Source organism: Antedon bifida, chromosome 10, assembly GCF_963402885.1.
Source record: "Antedon bifida chromosome 10, ecAntBifi1.1, whole genome shotgun sequence".
NCBI classification, from domain to species: domain Eukaryota; kingdom Metazoa; phylum Echinodermata; class Crinoidea; order Comatulida; family Antedonidae; genus Antedon; species Antedon bifida.
The window spans coordinates 2965068-2978016 of record NC_136235.1 but is presented as its reverse complement, the minus strand read 5'-3'; the positions used below and the strand labels follow the sequence as shown (position 1 = coordinate 2978016).

Genomic DNA, 12949 nt, shown 5'->3' with positions numbered 1-12949 from the left:
CTTGACTATACATTTTATTTGATTAGTTATTTTTCCATGTTCATTTTACATAACTATATAATATTCATTAATATTAGTAGTAAGTTTGATTAAAAAATGTATGAAAATTTCATTACTATGCTTTGAAACAAAATGTTGGTGATGGATAATATAATGTTTGTCGTTAAAGGTAATTCGGTGGTATATTCGTTTTTTATTATATTTTTCATTTGAATTAGTTATTTTACCATGTTTCTTTGCATATATTCATTGAAATTATATGTTGGTTTGATTTAAAAATGTATGACAATGTCATTGCTTTGTTTCAGTCAGCATGTCGATGTTGGGCCATTTAAGGGGTAAAGTGTACTATATATTTGGTGAATTGGTTTATTTTTTTGACTATATTTTTCATTTTAATTAGTTATTTTACCATGTCCATTTGCATAAATTGTCATTATGTTAGTTTGATTTAGAAATTGGTTGTGATTTATTTAGTGATTGATCAGCTTTGTGTTTAAGGTAACGTATGTAGACCTCCGTAATTGTATATATTGTCTTTATTATACTTGTTATTATAACATATTCATTTTGAATAAAATATATATTGGAATGTATACACACTTGTTATCCATATTTTTGTTTCTTTTTAAAAAACTATTATAATGTATTAACATTACAGTTTGCATACTTTTGGAAAAGTGTGTATGTATTCTCTGTTACAATTAAGGTACAATAATATTGATTACCTTACAGTACTTAATATAACAATGACTAAACTAGTAGTTTGTGTTTCTCTGTCTACAGCAACTCATCTGCTATTCTTTCTTAATCCTTAGAATGGAATTTATAAGTAAAAAATGGTTCTATGCCATGATAGTTTACTAAATTCAGCACTATTTACCGAAATACTAAAACATGAAAAGCATACGTTTTAAACAGAGCAGGTTAATCTTCTGTTAAGGTAAATACCAACAGTCCTATAGTTGAATAATAAAACTAACTTGATATAGTATACATTTGCGTGAAGCTATTATGCTAAAACCAAGCAATATAATACAAAACGTATAATTCATTACAAGGGATACATAATATAATAAAAATTGAGATAATAATACTATATTTCCGAATACTTCAGACATCTGAGGCTTGCTATATATTTCCTATGTTTGTTTGTTTATTAATTATTACTAAAGCTTATCATTTTGTATAACTTTATAAATCAGCTATCTACGGTTTTACACTTCCCAAGTAAATACAATGTAATATAATGTATATTTTATCTCTGTTCCTGATTCGTACATTCGAGACTCATGATGCTGTTACATCGTACAACGTTCAGGGTTAAGATAATCCAAGATAAAATGATCTCTACAGTGAATATTCTATTGGTGGGTCAACTCAATTTAAGGTAGTCGTCTCGGTCACAATGTTTTATTGTTCTTTTTGTTGTGTAGTTTCTTTGTAAACGGTAAAACAAACCAAAACCCCTTTTAAAACCGACTAAATGGATGTGATATATAATGCGAGTGTAAGAGTGTTCATAACCAAAGTGTAGATTTGTATTATTCTTGTTTCTATTGTAAGCATCAAGGTGGTACGTGAGACAGGGAATGGGCTGGACTTTTTTACTTCTTTCTTTTTCGAACAATAACAGAATGATGTGTATGCCCATCGTTTACTATGCCTACACGTTGTTTTAAGTTCAGGCCTCGCGTGAACATACTGGGTATTGATTCGCCAAGGCAATCATTTGGAATCCATCCTTCTTTGTTGTCTTTAAGATTTACAGCTCGTACCCAACCTATTGAAATGATAAAAATGTAGAATTAAGTAAAAAACGTATATGTTACTTTATTTTAGGTCAATTATATTACAATCGATTGATCGATATATTTATGCTTTCAAGTATATGCCACCGTTGACTACGCTGTCGTACTTACTCTACCTATTTTGCTGTTATGCTTATTTTACGATATACGAACTGTTTCAGAATTATGTATTTTACAAATAAAACGACATACTGAGAATTCAACGTGACAGCAAGTAATACATTTTAGGCCAATATCCAAGATCGTTTGATATGCGAAATAATTAGGTTACCCTACTGTAGGCTATATTATATCTGTTATGATATGACGATAAATGAAGCATCATTATATACGTACCAGATGTTTTATCAGTCAATTCTACCTCGTCGCCAGCATCCACTTTCAATTCACCTCTGTCACTTCCAAGAAAATGTTTAGCAATCTTGTACTTGGGTCTACCTGCAACATAAGTTTGAGAGGCTTTAGTACGCTGAACTATGGGCGTCAACATAACCATTACCATCCTTTACCTTACTATCCTCAATATACTGCAAACGATATTATAATTTTGAGAATGGTTCTTTAAGAAGAATGCTTACTCCATGTTGCATATTGTTCTCCGTCGTCACCAGAGGGTCCGGATAAGGTTTTCCGCCAGAATTCGAAACTTCTGCAATATTAAAATAGTTGAAGTCTATCAGTGACAAATACTTTAATGACATCTAAAGCAGATTGGCATGACGTTATCATCAATTCATCAGCATATTCTCCCGGTACTTTTAGAGACGATGACCTTCGGGGAAGCTTGGTGTCAAGCGACATCTGGCTTCCTGAGAAGTTGAAAGCCAGGAGCTAAGAAACTATAGGCTATGTTTATTGTCTATAGACATGGAAATCGGGCCCGTTCCAACATGAAGAGTTTTCAGTAGCATTTAGACTTTTATCTATTCACTTTTAATAACATGTTTTAATAGAAAACACGTTTACAGATGACTTCAATGTTGCTAGTATAAGTATTTATCGTACATGACCAAAAAACAACAAACCTGTCTTGCGAAGATTCCCAACAAATATAATACTTCATTCTCTCACATGTATCCTTGTGCATAACAATCAAGAACACATTCATTGGCAAACCGTTCTTCTTTGGTACTTTAAACGGATATGTTTCGCTGGATGGCTTCTCAACTTCAACAAAATTCTTGTTGGCACAATCGATGAGCTTATACTTAACACTAAATATAGGAAATGGTTTTTATGTATAATTTATTATTCTTTGAATAAAATGTAAAACAGTGTTTGCTATATAGTCGTTTGTTTTAAATCAAATAAAACATAACTTCATTCCGTTCCAATGGCAAAATTAAAACACGAATAACTAAATTTTGTCAACCACTTCAACCCAACAGTGGAAGACTCAGCTGATAAAATTTCTTTTCTTATAATAATGTTGCCACTTTTGCTATATTTGAATTGCATTTAACCACGCACATAACCGTACAGCAGACATGACCTACCTTAAAACTGCTAAACGACTGTGTACAATTTAATTCTGTGTGCTTACCAAATTTTTCTGTCTTTCTTGTATTGTTTTTCGTTGATAAGCATCATCACTCGTTCGAATGTTACCAACTTTACATTTGATTCTAACTTTTTCCAGTCTTTGCCACCTTTTTTCTTGCATGAATACACTATGACGTCATTCCAACTTTCAAACCAGCTCTCATTACTAATAAGTTTCTCTGCCTATAGATAGCATCATTTATCATTTTACTAATGAATTTTGAAGCATAATAACCTCATAAAGTATATTGCTTAAATAAAAAGACATGATGTTTCTACAACTTTACCTCAGATAAAGTTACACCTTCAGTTGCTTCAAACTCCATTTTATGAAGAATATTTGAGACGTGTTTATGTTCTTTCTCTTGCAATTTACTATCTTGTTCTTCATATTTATTGATAATGACTTTCATTTGTTGAACAAGATCAAGAGCCCATCTTACCACTTTTTCATCTGGGTTACAATATTTCTCAATTGCTTCTTAAAGACTCTTACCACAAAAGTAACAATAACAGCAATACAATAAAGTGAACATAAGGTGGATTGTGCTCAAATACTCGTTAAATAGAAATCAGTTTGCGAAAAGTGAAAAACATGTTTATACCATATAAATATTATTTAATTTTAGGTTTTGTTTTTATTTGATAAATTTAGTCAACGAGTAAATTTTATTTTAAACAATACACTTCTGTCAAGTTTGATCTCTGTTTCGGTTGCGTACATTCGAGAACTAATGCTTCTCCTCAACTAACGTGGTATATATAATATTCGGGAGGCTACTCTTGGTAGTAGCCACTCTTGGTCACTTTCTTCAATGCTTTATCTTGCTGGTTTGTTGTAAAGCATTTCTTTGTGTAAATGCCTTTGCATTATAAAAAGAAAATGTGGAAATAGAATTGGGTTGCAAAGTGGTTGGGAGTGTGTCCAGGAGATTTTTAATCTAGTAAACACAATTATTATGCTATTTCATTTTGTTTTGTTCTACTACATCCATGAAGGTGACGTCCAAGTGAGTTGGCTGGGTATTCCGCCATGATGTTGATTTTGAAAAAAAAATCAGATGACATAAAGAAACGATAAACTAGTTGCTGAAATGTAAAGAAAGTCAGGAAGGCATGCTAGGCTTATCTATGTAAATTGAATCGCATCGGTATTCATTAAATCAAGTCAATGACCTGTGAAGAAAATGTAAACATAATAAAACATAATTTTGTTAATCGTATTTTTATAAAAATATTAAATATTATATTTAAGCCTATTTGGTTTATATCGAGTCTGAAATGCTAACTATCATGAAGTATTGTTACGTGTTGTTCATTTATTTGACCATCATAATATCAATACAGTATTCATCCTACAAAACAAGACATTAAAAATGCTTGGCAGAGCAGATTAAGCAAAATGCATCGCTGTAACTCAAATAAGCCAGCTAATCCATAACATTGTATGAAGTTCTGTTCTTAATCAAACAAACATGGCAGTTTCGTTCTTTACTCAACAACTACTTCAACCTGAGTGCTTATCAGTTATTGTACTATTGGACTCACTCCCTATAATACAGAATGCACATGGGATCTGAAAAGAATAATAATTTGATTATATGCGCCAATCATTGTTAGGGTCACAAGCTACTTTGTTTGTTGAATAATGTATCAGATAATAGAATCTGAATGTCAATTTTCCATGGACTTTACCCCCAACAACACTAACGATGGAGCGGGTTCTCTATAAGAACATTACATTGAAATAATGTAGATTAATATCCTATTTTATTGACTTACTTTACGAAACCAATAATAATGGAGAGTATTCATGCTAGTGAGTAAGTACACGATTCGTTGTTCATGTTCATCTTTCATTATGATCACCTTTCATTATGATCACCTTTAATTATGTTCACCTTTCATTATGATCACCTTTCATTATGATCACATTTCATTATGTTCACCTTTCATTATGATCACCTTTCATTATGTTCACCTTTCATTATGTTCATCCTTCATTATGATCACCTTTCATTATGATTACCTTTCATTATGATCACCATTCATTATGATTACATTTTATTATGACCACCTTCATTATGATGACCTTTCACTATGATTACCTTTCATTATGATCACCATTCATTATGACCACCTTTCATTGATCACCTTTCATTTTGATCACCTTTCATTATGATCACCATTCATTATGACCACCTTTCATTATGATCACCTTTCATTATGATCACCATTCATTATGACCACCTTTCATTGATCACCTTTCATTTTGATCACCTTTCATTATGATCACCATTCATTATGACCACCTTTCATTATGATCACCTTTCATTATGTTCAACTTGCACTATGACCACATTTCATTGTCCATCTTTTATTATGTTCTATATGTTCACCTTTCATTGTTCACATCACAAGCTTCATGTTTGCCTTCCATTATTATCATCAATATGTATGATCTTTATTTATTTGTTTATTCTTTATACTGGGTTGCCTCTTCAGTCTAAGACTGTTCTCCCAGAGGGCCCAGTGTATTATGATGAGTTTGTGACAGTGGCTGTGTGTGAACTAGTACACCGAGGTAACCCAGTGGGCAAAAATTGGTTGAATTAACGTTAATTCAACGTTATCTGCAAACGTTGAAAAAGTGGTTGAAAATTTGCCTCAACGTAAATGTCAACGTTGAATCAACATAGAAATTATCAACGTTGAAACAACGTTAAAATAGGTAACATTGAAATAACGTTGAAAAACTGGTTGAAAATGAAAGTTTGCCTCAACGTAAATGTCAACGTTGAATCAACATAGAAATTATCAACGTTGAAACAATGTTAAAATAAGTAACGTTGAAATAACGTTGAAAAAATGGTTGAAAATGAAAGTTTGCCTCAACTTAAATGTCAACGTTGAATCAACATAGAAATTATCAACGTTGAAACAACGTTAAAATAGGTAACGTTGAAATAACGTTGAAAAAATGGTTGAAAATGAAAGTTTGCCTCAACGTAAATGTCAACGTTGAATCAACATAGAAATTATCAACGTTGAAACAACGTTAAAATAGGTAACGTTGAAATAACGTTGAAAAAATGGTTGAAAATGAAAGTTTGCCTCAACGTAAATGTCAACGTTGAATCAACATAGAAATTATCAACGTTGAAACAACGTTAAAATATGTAACGTTGAAATAACGTTGAAAAAATGGTTGAAAATGAAGTTTGCCTCAACAAAAATGTCAACGTTGATTCAACATAGATTATCAACGTTGAAACAACGTCAAAATGTCTACGTTGAAATTATCAATGTTGATTCAATGTTGAAATTATTAACGTTGAAACAACGTAATAATTAAGTTGAAATGAAAATTTGCATCAACGTAAATTTCAACATAGATTTAACGTTGAAATTATCAACGTTGATTCAATGTTGAAATATTAAAGTTAATTCAACATTATCCGCAAACGTTGAAATAACGCTGAAAAACTGTTGAATTAAAGTTTAAATTTAAAAAAATATCAACGTTGATCCATTGTAGAGTAATCAACCAAATTCAAGGTAGAAAAAATAACGTTTAATCAACGTATACAGATCAACGTTGGTTCAGTGTAAACACATTTTTACCATTGATTCAACATAGAAATTATCAACAATAATTTAACATAGCAATGGTTTAGTTAATAGAAGAACAGCTTATAGTAACAGCTGAAATCTGGCATATTTTCAATGGTAATTGATTTGTTGAATTACTATATCCAATTTGAATCAACGGTTTTAAAGTAGTTGGTAGTAAAGTATACTGTTACGTCCCAAAATCCATCAATAGAGACATTTTGTAAATACTGTATATCTTACTAATCTTTAATTTCTATAAAAACATAAAATAACATTTAATCAGGTGTTATCAAATCATCAGGCAAAATCCAAGCAACAATCAAATAATGTACATCCTCACTGACAGTTCTCAGGTACTAATAACCAGTTTGTAATATGTTTTCCAACTAACATGATTGAATAACTATAAATATTGGCTGATTACAGTAAAACACAATAAATACAACACACGTCACAGGTGCCTTGTGCTAATGTTGCAGAAGTCCAAATGAAATGGCAATAATACAATACTGTAATTGCATTGTTCCGATTAGTCAATAAACAGTTTTCTGTGTTGACATTGTCCTATGCTTTCCAAAAGTGTATAATATCATTTTTCCAAACCTGAAACAAATTCAATCAAGTTACTGTAGTTTTAAACAAAAATAATACAGTAAAAAATTAATTGAAAGATTTATTGTCCCCAAAAAACATGAACAATGAAGATTAATACAATCATACTTTGAATACCTTTCCATTTTTCAATTTTAACAAAGATATTCACTTGCCGTAGAAAATAAACAAAAACAATAAAGATTTCACTTAATAAAAAAAAAATTGTTCAGTTCAATTATATCTTTAACACATTGTTCAAAAATCATACTGTACATAAACAAAAATTCAATTCAGAACATCATTTCACACTTACACGTAAAATATGCAATCAATTCAATTTATGTAAATAATATTGGAACACTGTATTAATATTTATTCAATATTAAAGTTAAGAACTATAAATACCAACCTTTTGTATATAAAAATATTGATCATCCATTAGATTTTTCTCGTTTGATTCACATAGAAAAGATTATACATGTACTTCATTATTTTGTACTCTAGCTAGGCATAGGCCTTAGCTAGGCCTACAATCTGAAATAAAGAAAGCGAGTGAGTTTAAACAAATAGCCGTCCTAGGCTAGCATGTGTTTGTATACTATTAATACTAATAATAGCATTAGCAGCTACTGTAGACAGCCTAGCAAAAAGCTAGCTAGGCCAACTAGGCCCTAATTATATATTATAATGTTATATTTATGTATACTTTTGGATAAATAAAGAAAGAATTGAACTAAAGGCCTAATACATACCATTTTATAACCATAATAAGTACAGTACTGTAGTTATCCTTGGCAAGGCAAATGTTTGCCCTTGACATGCATGATACTAAATGCTTTTACTAGGCCTAGGCCTAGGCCTAGTGAGTGAATTCAGTTCATCAGCAGTTTGGCAGCCTGCCTAGCCTACTACTATAGCCTAGCTATGCATGTGTGGCCTACTAGACTAGAGGCTAGCTATTGATAAGGGTAAAATAGTCAAGCTCTAAGCTTATAAATTAGTAGATTACAAATAAAAAAGATTGTTTTCCTACCTGAAAAACATACTTATTTGACAATTTCAATGATGAGCCTTTTTTTTCTAGCCTACGTCGAAGTACAGTAACTGAAATTACTGACTGATGATACTGACACCAGTTTCAAAATTTTATCAAAACGAAACTAACCAATGACAAGCTCGTATCTAATGAAATTTGATCTTGCATGACAGGATCATTCAATTTTCAACACAACTTCTAGCTAGAACATTTTTGTATTATACAGAGACAATAATATTTGCCAATCTAAAATTCCTAAATAATCAAGCTACATCATACATTTATTGTTTTACAATAAAGGATGATAAAAAAAACGCCAACTGAAATCTAATGTTAATTTATCGTTGAAACATCAATGGCAACGCACTTAAACACATATTATTTAATATTAACGTTAAAAACATGTCATTTTAACCAAAGAATTAAATAAAATTTAACTTTAATTTAACGTTTAATTAACATTGAAAAACAAAAATAATAATTGTTTGAAAAAACAACATAATTTCAACAGTTTTCAACGTTGAAATAACGTTGGAATAACATTGAAAAACAAAAATAATAATTGTTTGAAAAAAATTACTAGTTAGAAATACAATGTTATTTCAACGTTTGATCAACATTGATAAATTAACGTAAATTACTAGTTAGAAAGACAATTTTATTATAACGTTGGATCAACATTGATAAATTAACGTAAATTACTAGTTGAAAATACAATGTTATTTCAACGTTGGATCAACATTGATAAATTAACGTAAATTACTAATTAGAAAGACAATGTTATTTCAACGTTGGATCAACATTGATAAATTAACGTAACTTTCTAGTTAAAAATACAATGTTATTTCAACGTTGGATCAACATTGATAAATTAACGTAAATTTCTAGTTAAAAATACAATGTTATTTCAACGTTGGATCAACATTGATAAATTAACGTAAATTACTAGTTAGAAAGACAATTGTATTATAACGTTGGATCAACATTGATAAATTAACGTAAATTACTAGTTGAAAATACAATGTTATTTCAACGTTGGATCAACATTGATAAATTAACGTAAATTACTAATTAGAAAGACAATGTTATTTCAACGTTGGATCAACATTGATAAATTAACGTAAATTTCTAGTTAAAAATACAATGTTATTTCAACGTTGGATCAACATTGATAAATTAACGTAAATTTCTAGTTAAAAATACAATGTTATTTCAACGTTGGATCAACATTGATAAATTAACGTAAATTACTAGTTAGAAAGACAATGTTATTTCAACGTTGGATCAACATTAATAAATTAACGTAAATTTCTAGTTAAAAATACAATGTTATTTCAACGTTGGATCAACATTGATAAATTAACGTAAATTACTAGTTAAAAATACAATGTTATTTCAACGTTGGATCAACATTGATAAATTAAGGCAAATTACTAGTTAAAAACACAATGTTATTTCAACGTAGGATCAACATTGATAAATTAACGTAAATTTCTTGTTAAAAATACAATGTTATTTCAACGTTGGATCAATATTGATATATTAACGTAAATTTAAAGTTATAAAGACAATGTTATTTCAACGTTGTATCAACATTGATAAATTAACGTAAATTACTAGTTAAAAATACAATGTTATTTCAACGTTGGATCAACATTGATAAATTAACGTAAATTACTAGTTAAAAATACAATGTTATTTCAACGTTGGATCAACATTAATAAATTAACGTAAATTTCTAGTTAAAAATACAATGTTATTTCAACGTTGGATCAACATTAATAAATTAACGTAAATTACTAGTTAAAAATACAATGTGATTTCAACATTGGATCAACATTGATAAACATAACGTAAATTACTAGTTAAAAATACAATGTTATTTCAACGTTGGATCAACATTGATAAATTAACGTAAATTACTAGTTAGAAAGACAATGTTATTTCAACGTTGGATCAACATTGATAAATTAAAGTAAATTTCTAGTTAAAAATACAATGTTATTTCAACGTTGGATCAACATTGATAAATTAACGTAAATTACTAGTTAGAAAGACAATGTTATTTTAACGTTGGATCAACATTGATAAATTAACGTATATTTCTTGTTAAAAATACAATGTTATTTCAACGTTGGATCAACATTGATAAATTAACGTAAATTTCTAGTTAAAAATACAATGTTATTTCAACATTGGATCAACATTGATAAATTAACGTAAATTACTAGTTAAAAATACAATGTGATTTTAACGTTGGATCAACATTGATAAATTAACGTAAATTACTAGTTAGAAAGACAATGTGATTTTAACGTTGGATCAACATTGATAAATTAACTTAAATTACTAGTTAGAAAGACAATGTTATTTCAACGTTGGATCAACATTGATAATAAAACGTAAATGACTAGTTAGAAGGACGATGTTATTTCAACGTTGGATCAACATTGATAATAAAACGTAAATTTCTAGTTAAAAATACAATGTTATTTCAACGTTGGATCAACATTGATAAATTAACGTAAATTTCTAGTTTAAAATACAATGTTATTTCAACGTTGGATCAACATTGATAAATTAACGTAAATTTCTAGTTAAAAATACAATGTTATTTCAACGTTGGATCAACATTGATAAATTAACGTAAATTACTAGTTAGAAAGACAATGTTATTTCAATGTTGGATCAACATTGATAAATTAACGTAAATTACTAGTTAAAAATACAATGTGATTTTAACGTTGGATCAACATTGATAAATTAACGTAAATTACTAGTTAGAAAGACAATGTTATATCAACGTTAAATCAACATTGATAAATTAACGTAAATTACTAGTTAGAAGGACAATGTTATTTTAACGTTGGATCAACATTGATAAATTAACGTAAATTTCTAGTTAAAAATACAATGTTATTTCAACGTTGGATCAACATTTATAAATTAACGTAAAACATTTGTTAGAAAAACAATGTTATTTCAACGTTGGATCAACATTGATAAATTAACGTAAAACATTTGTTAGGAAGACGATGTTATTTCAACGTTAAATCAACATTTATAAATTAACGTAAATTACTAGTTAAAAAGACAATGTTATTTCAACGTTTGATTAACATTGATAAATGAACATAAACATTTTATTGAAAAGAAAATGTTATTTCAACGTTGATTCAATGTTTATTAATAAACGTAAAAAAAATAGTTAAGGAAAAAATGTTATTTCAACGTTGATTCAACGTTTGAAATACGCTGACAACATGATTTCAACAAATCAACTATATTTCAACGTTGATTCAACGTTGAAATTATGTTCTGTGCCCACTGGGAACCCCCACTCGTCTCGAAAGATGTACTAGGTTCATTAAGTGCACATGAGCCAGATGTGTACACTGGACCTACGTTATAGTCCTTATCCGAGATGACTTTTTCTACCACCAGAACCATGGAGCGAGTGAGACTCGAAACCTTGCCGATGTTATGGACGTACGTGTTACGGTTCCACTGTCTTATTAACCGCTCGGCCACTCACTCGCTCGAGCTATGTTATCCTTTCATTGATAATAACAATAATAACTAGAATTTAATTCGTCACTTTGACGAATTATAGGTGATCATTTTTATAATTTTATTGATATTCAATTTTTAAAAAAACATGCACATACGTTAAATATGACCGCAAAATATTGATATATGCAATCCTATTACCTGATGCATACAGTATATGCTAATGGTGCTGATTGGTGCCATAGAATATATACTCTATACGATAATAACAATAATAATAAAACTAACAAGTGCTCAATGATCACCTTTATATTCATTCTTTTCTGACAAGATTTATGTTTTGTTTACACGTTATTTAACAGGAACAAATTGTGGAAAGCTATTATTTCAAGGAATTGGCCAGAAGTTGAACGACTGTGTGCATCCGAACCACACCTTGTAAATACTATGTCAGACGATGTAGGTTGTTGTTTTATATCAAATGATTAGCCTTAAAAAATGTTTTAATTTATACAAATGAAACATGTATGTTATTTGGAACAAGATTGCCTTGTTTGGATTCAACCTTAATGTTTTGTATATAAATCGTATGGCAGGCCTGTCTCTGCTGACCGTTGTAGAACGTTAAATAAAGACACTTTTTGTCTAAATTCCGTGAATTAAAATTAAACTCTAATAAAATTTGATTTATATTGATGTATCAGTACAGCTAAAAATTACTGCAACGTAACCCACGTTCCAGCCACGTGGCCACGATTTATAATTGTTTTTAATCGCGATCCTACGAACTGCATTGTTTTTTGATGCGATCGTACGAGGGAGCAGAGGCATTGTTTTGCCA

The 12949-nt window shown here is 29.6% G+C and overlaps 1 protein-coding gene across 1 annotated transcript; it reads right to left on the bottom strand.

Annotated features, from left to right (window-relative positions):
- Nucleotides 1-1495: 1495 nt before the first annotated feature.
- LOC144854473 (rho guanine nucleotide exchange factor 19-like) lies at nt 1496-3448 on the bottom strand. Its single transcript, XM_078712432.1, has 5 exons — nt 3355-3448; nt 2837-3025; nt 2390-2460; nt 2148-2249; nt 1496-1783 (listed from the first exon to the last, which is right to left on the bottom strand). Exons 1-5 carry the CDS (start codon nt 3399-3401, stop codon nt 1608-1610), a joined length of 585 nt encoding a protein of 194 aa, XP_078568558.1. The 5' UTR covers nt 3402-3448; the 3' UTR covers nt 1496-1607.
- Nucleotides 3449-12949: the final 9501 nt, after the last annotated feature.

Bases quoted from the DNA above. Each gene is read 5' to 3' on its own strand.
- LOC144854473 (XM_078712432.1), bottom strand. From the start codon at position 3,401: ATGATGCTTATCAACGAAAAACAATACAAGAAAGACAGAAAAATTTG. The intron at 2,461-2,836 runs GTTTGTTGTTTT...TTAATATTGCAG, and splicing joins TGGGAATCTTCGCAAGACAG to AAGTTTCGAATTCTGGCGGA. The intron at 1,784-2,147 runs GTACGTATATAA...TCATTTCAATAG, and splicing joins ATTGACTGATAAAACATCTG to GTTGGGTACGAGCTGTAAAT.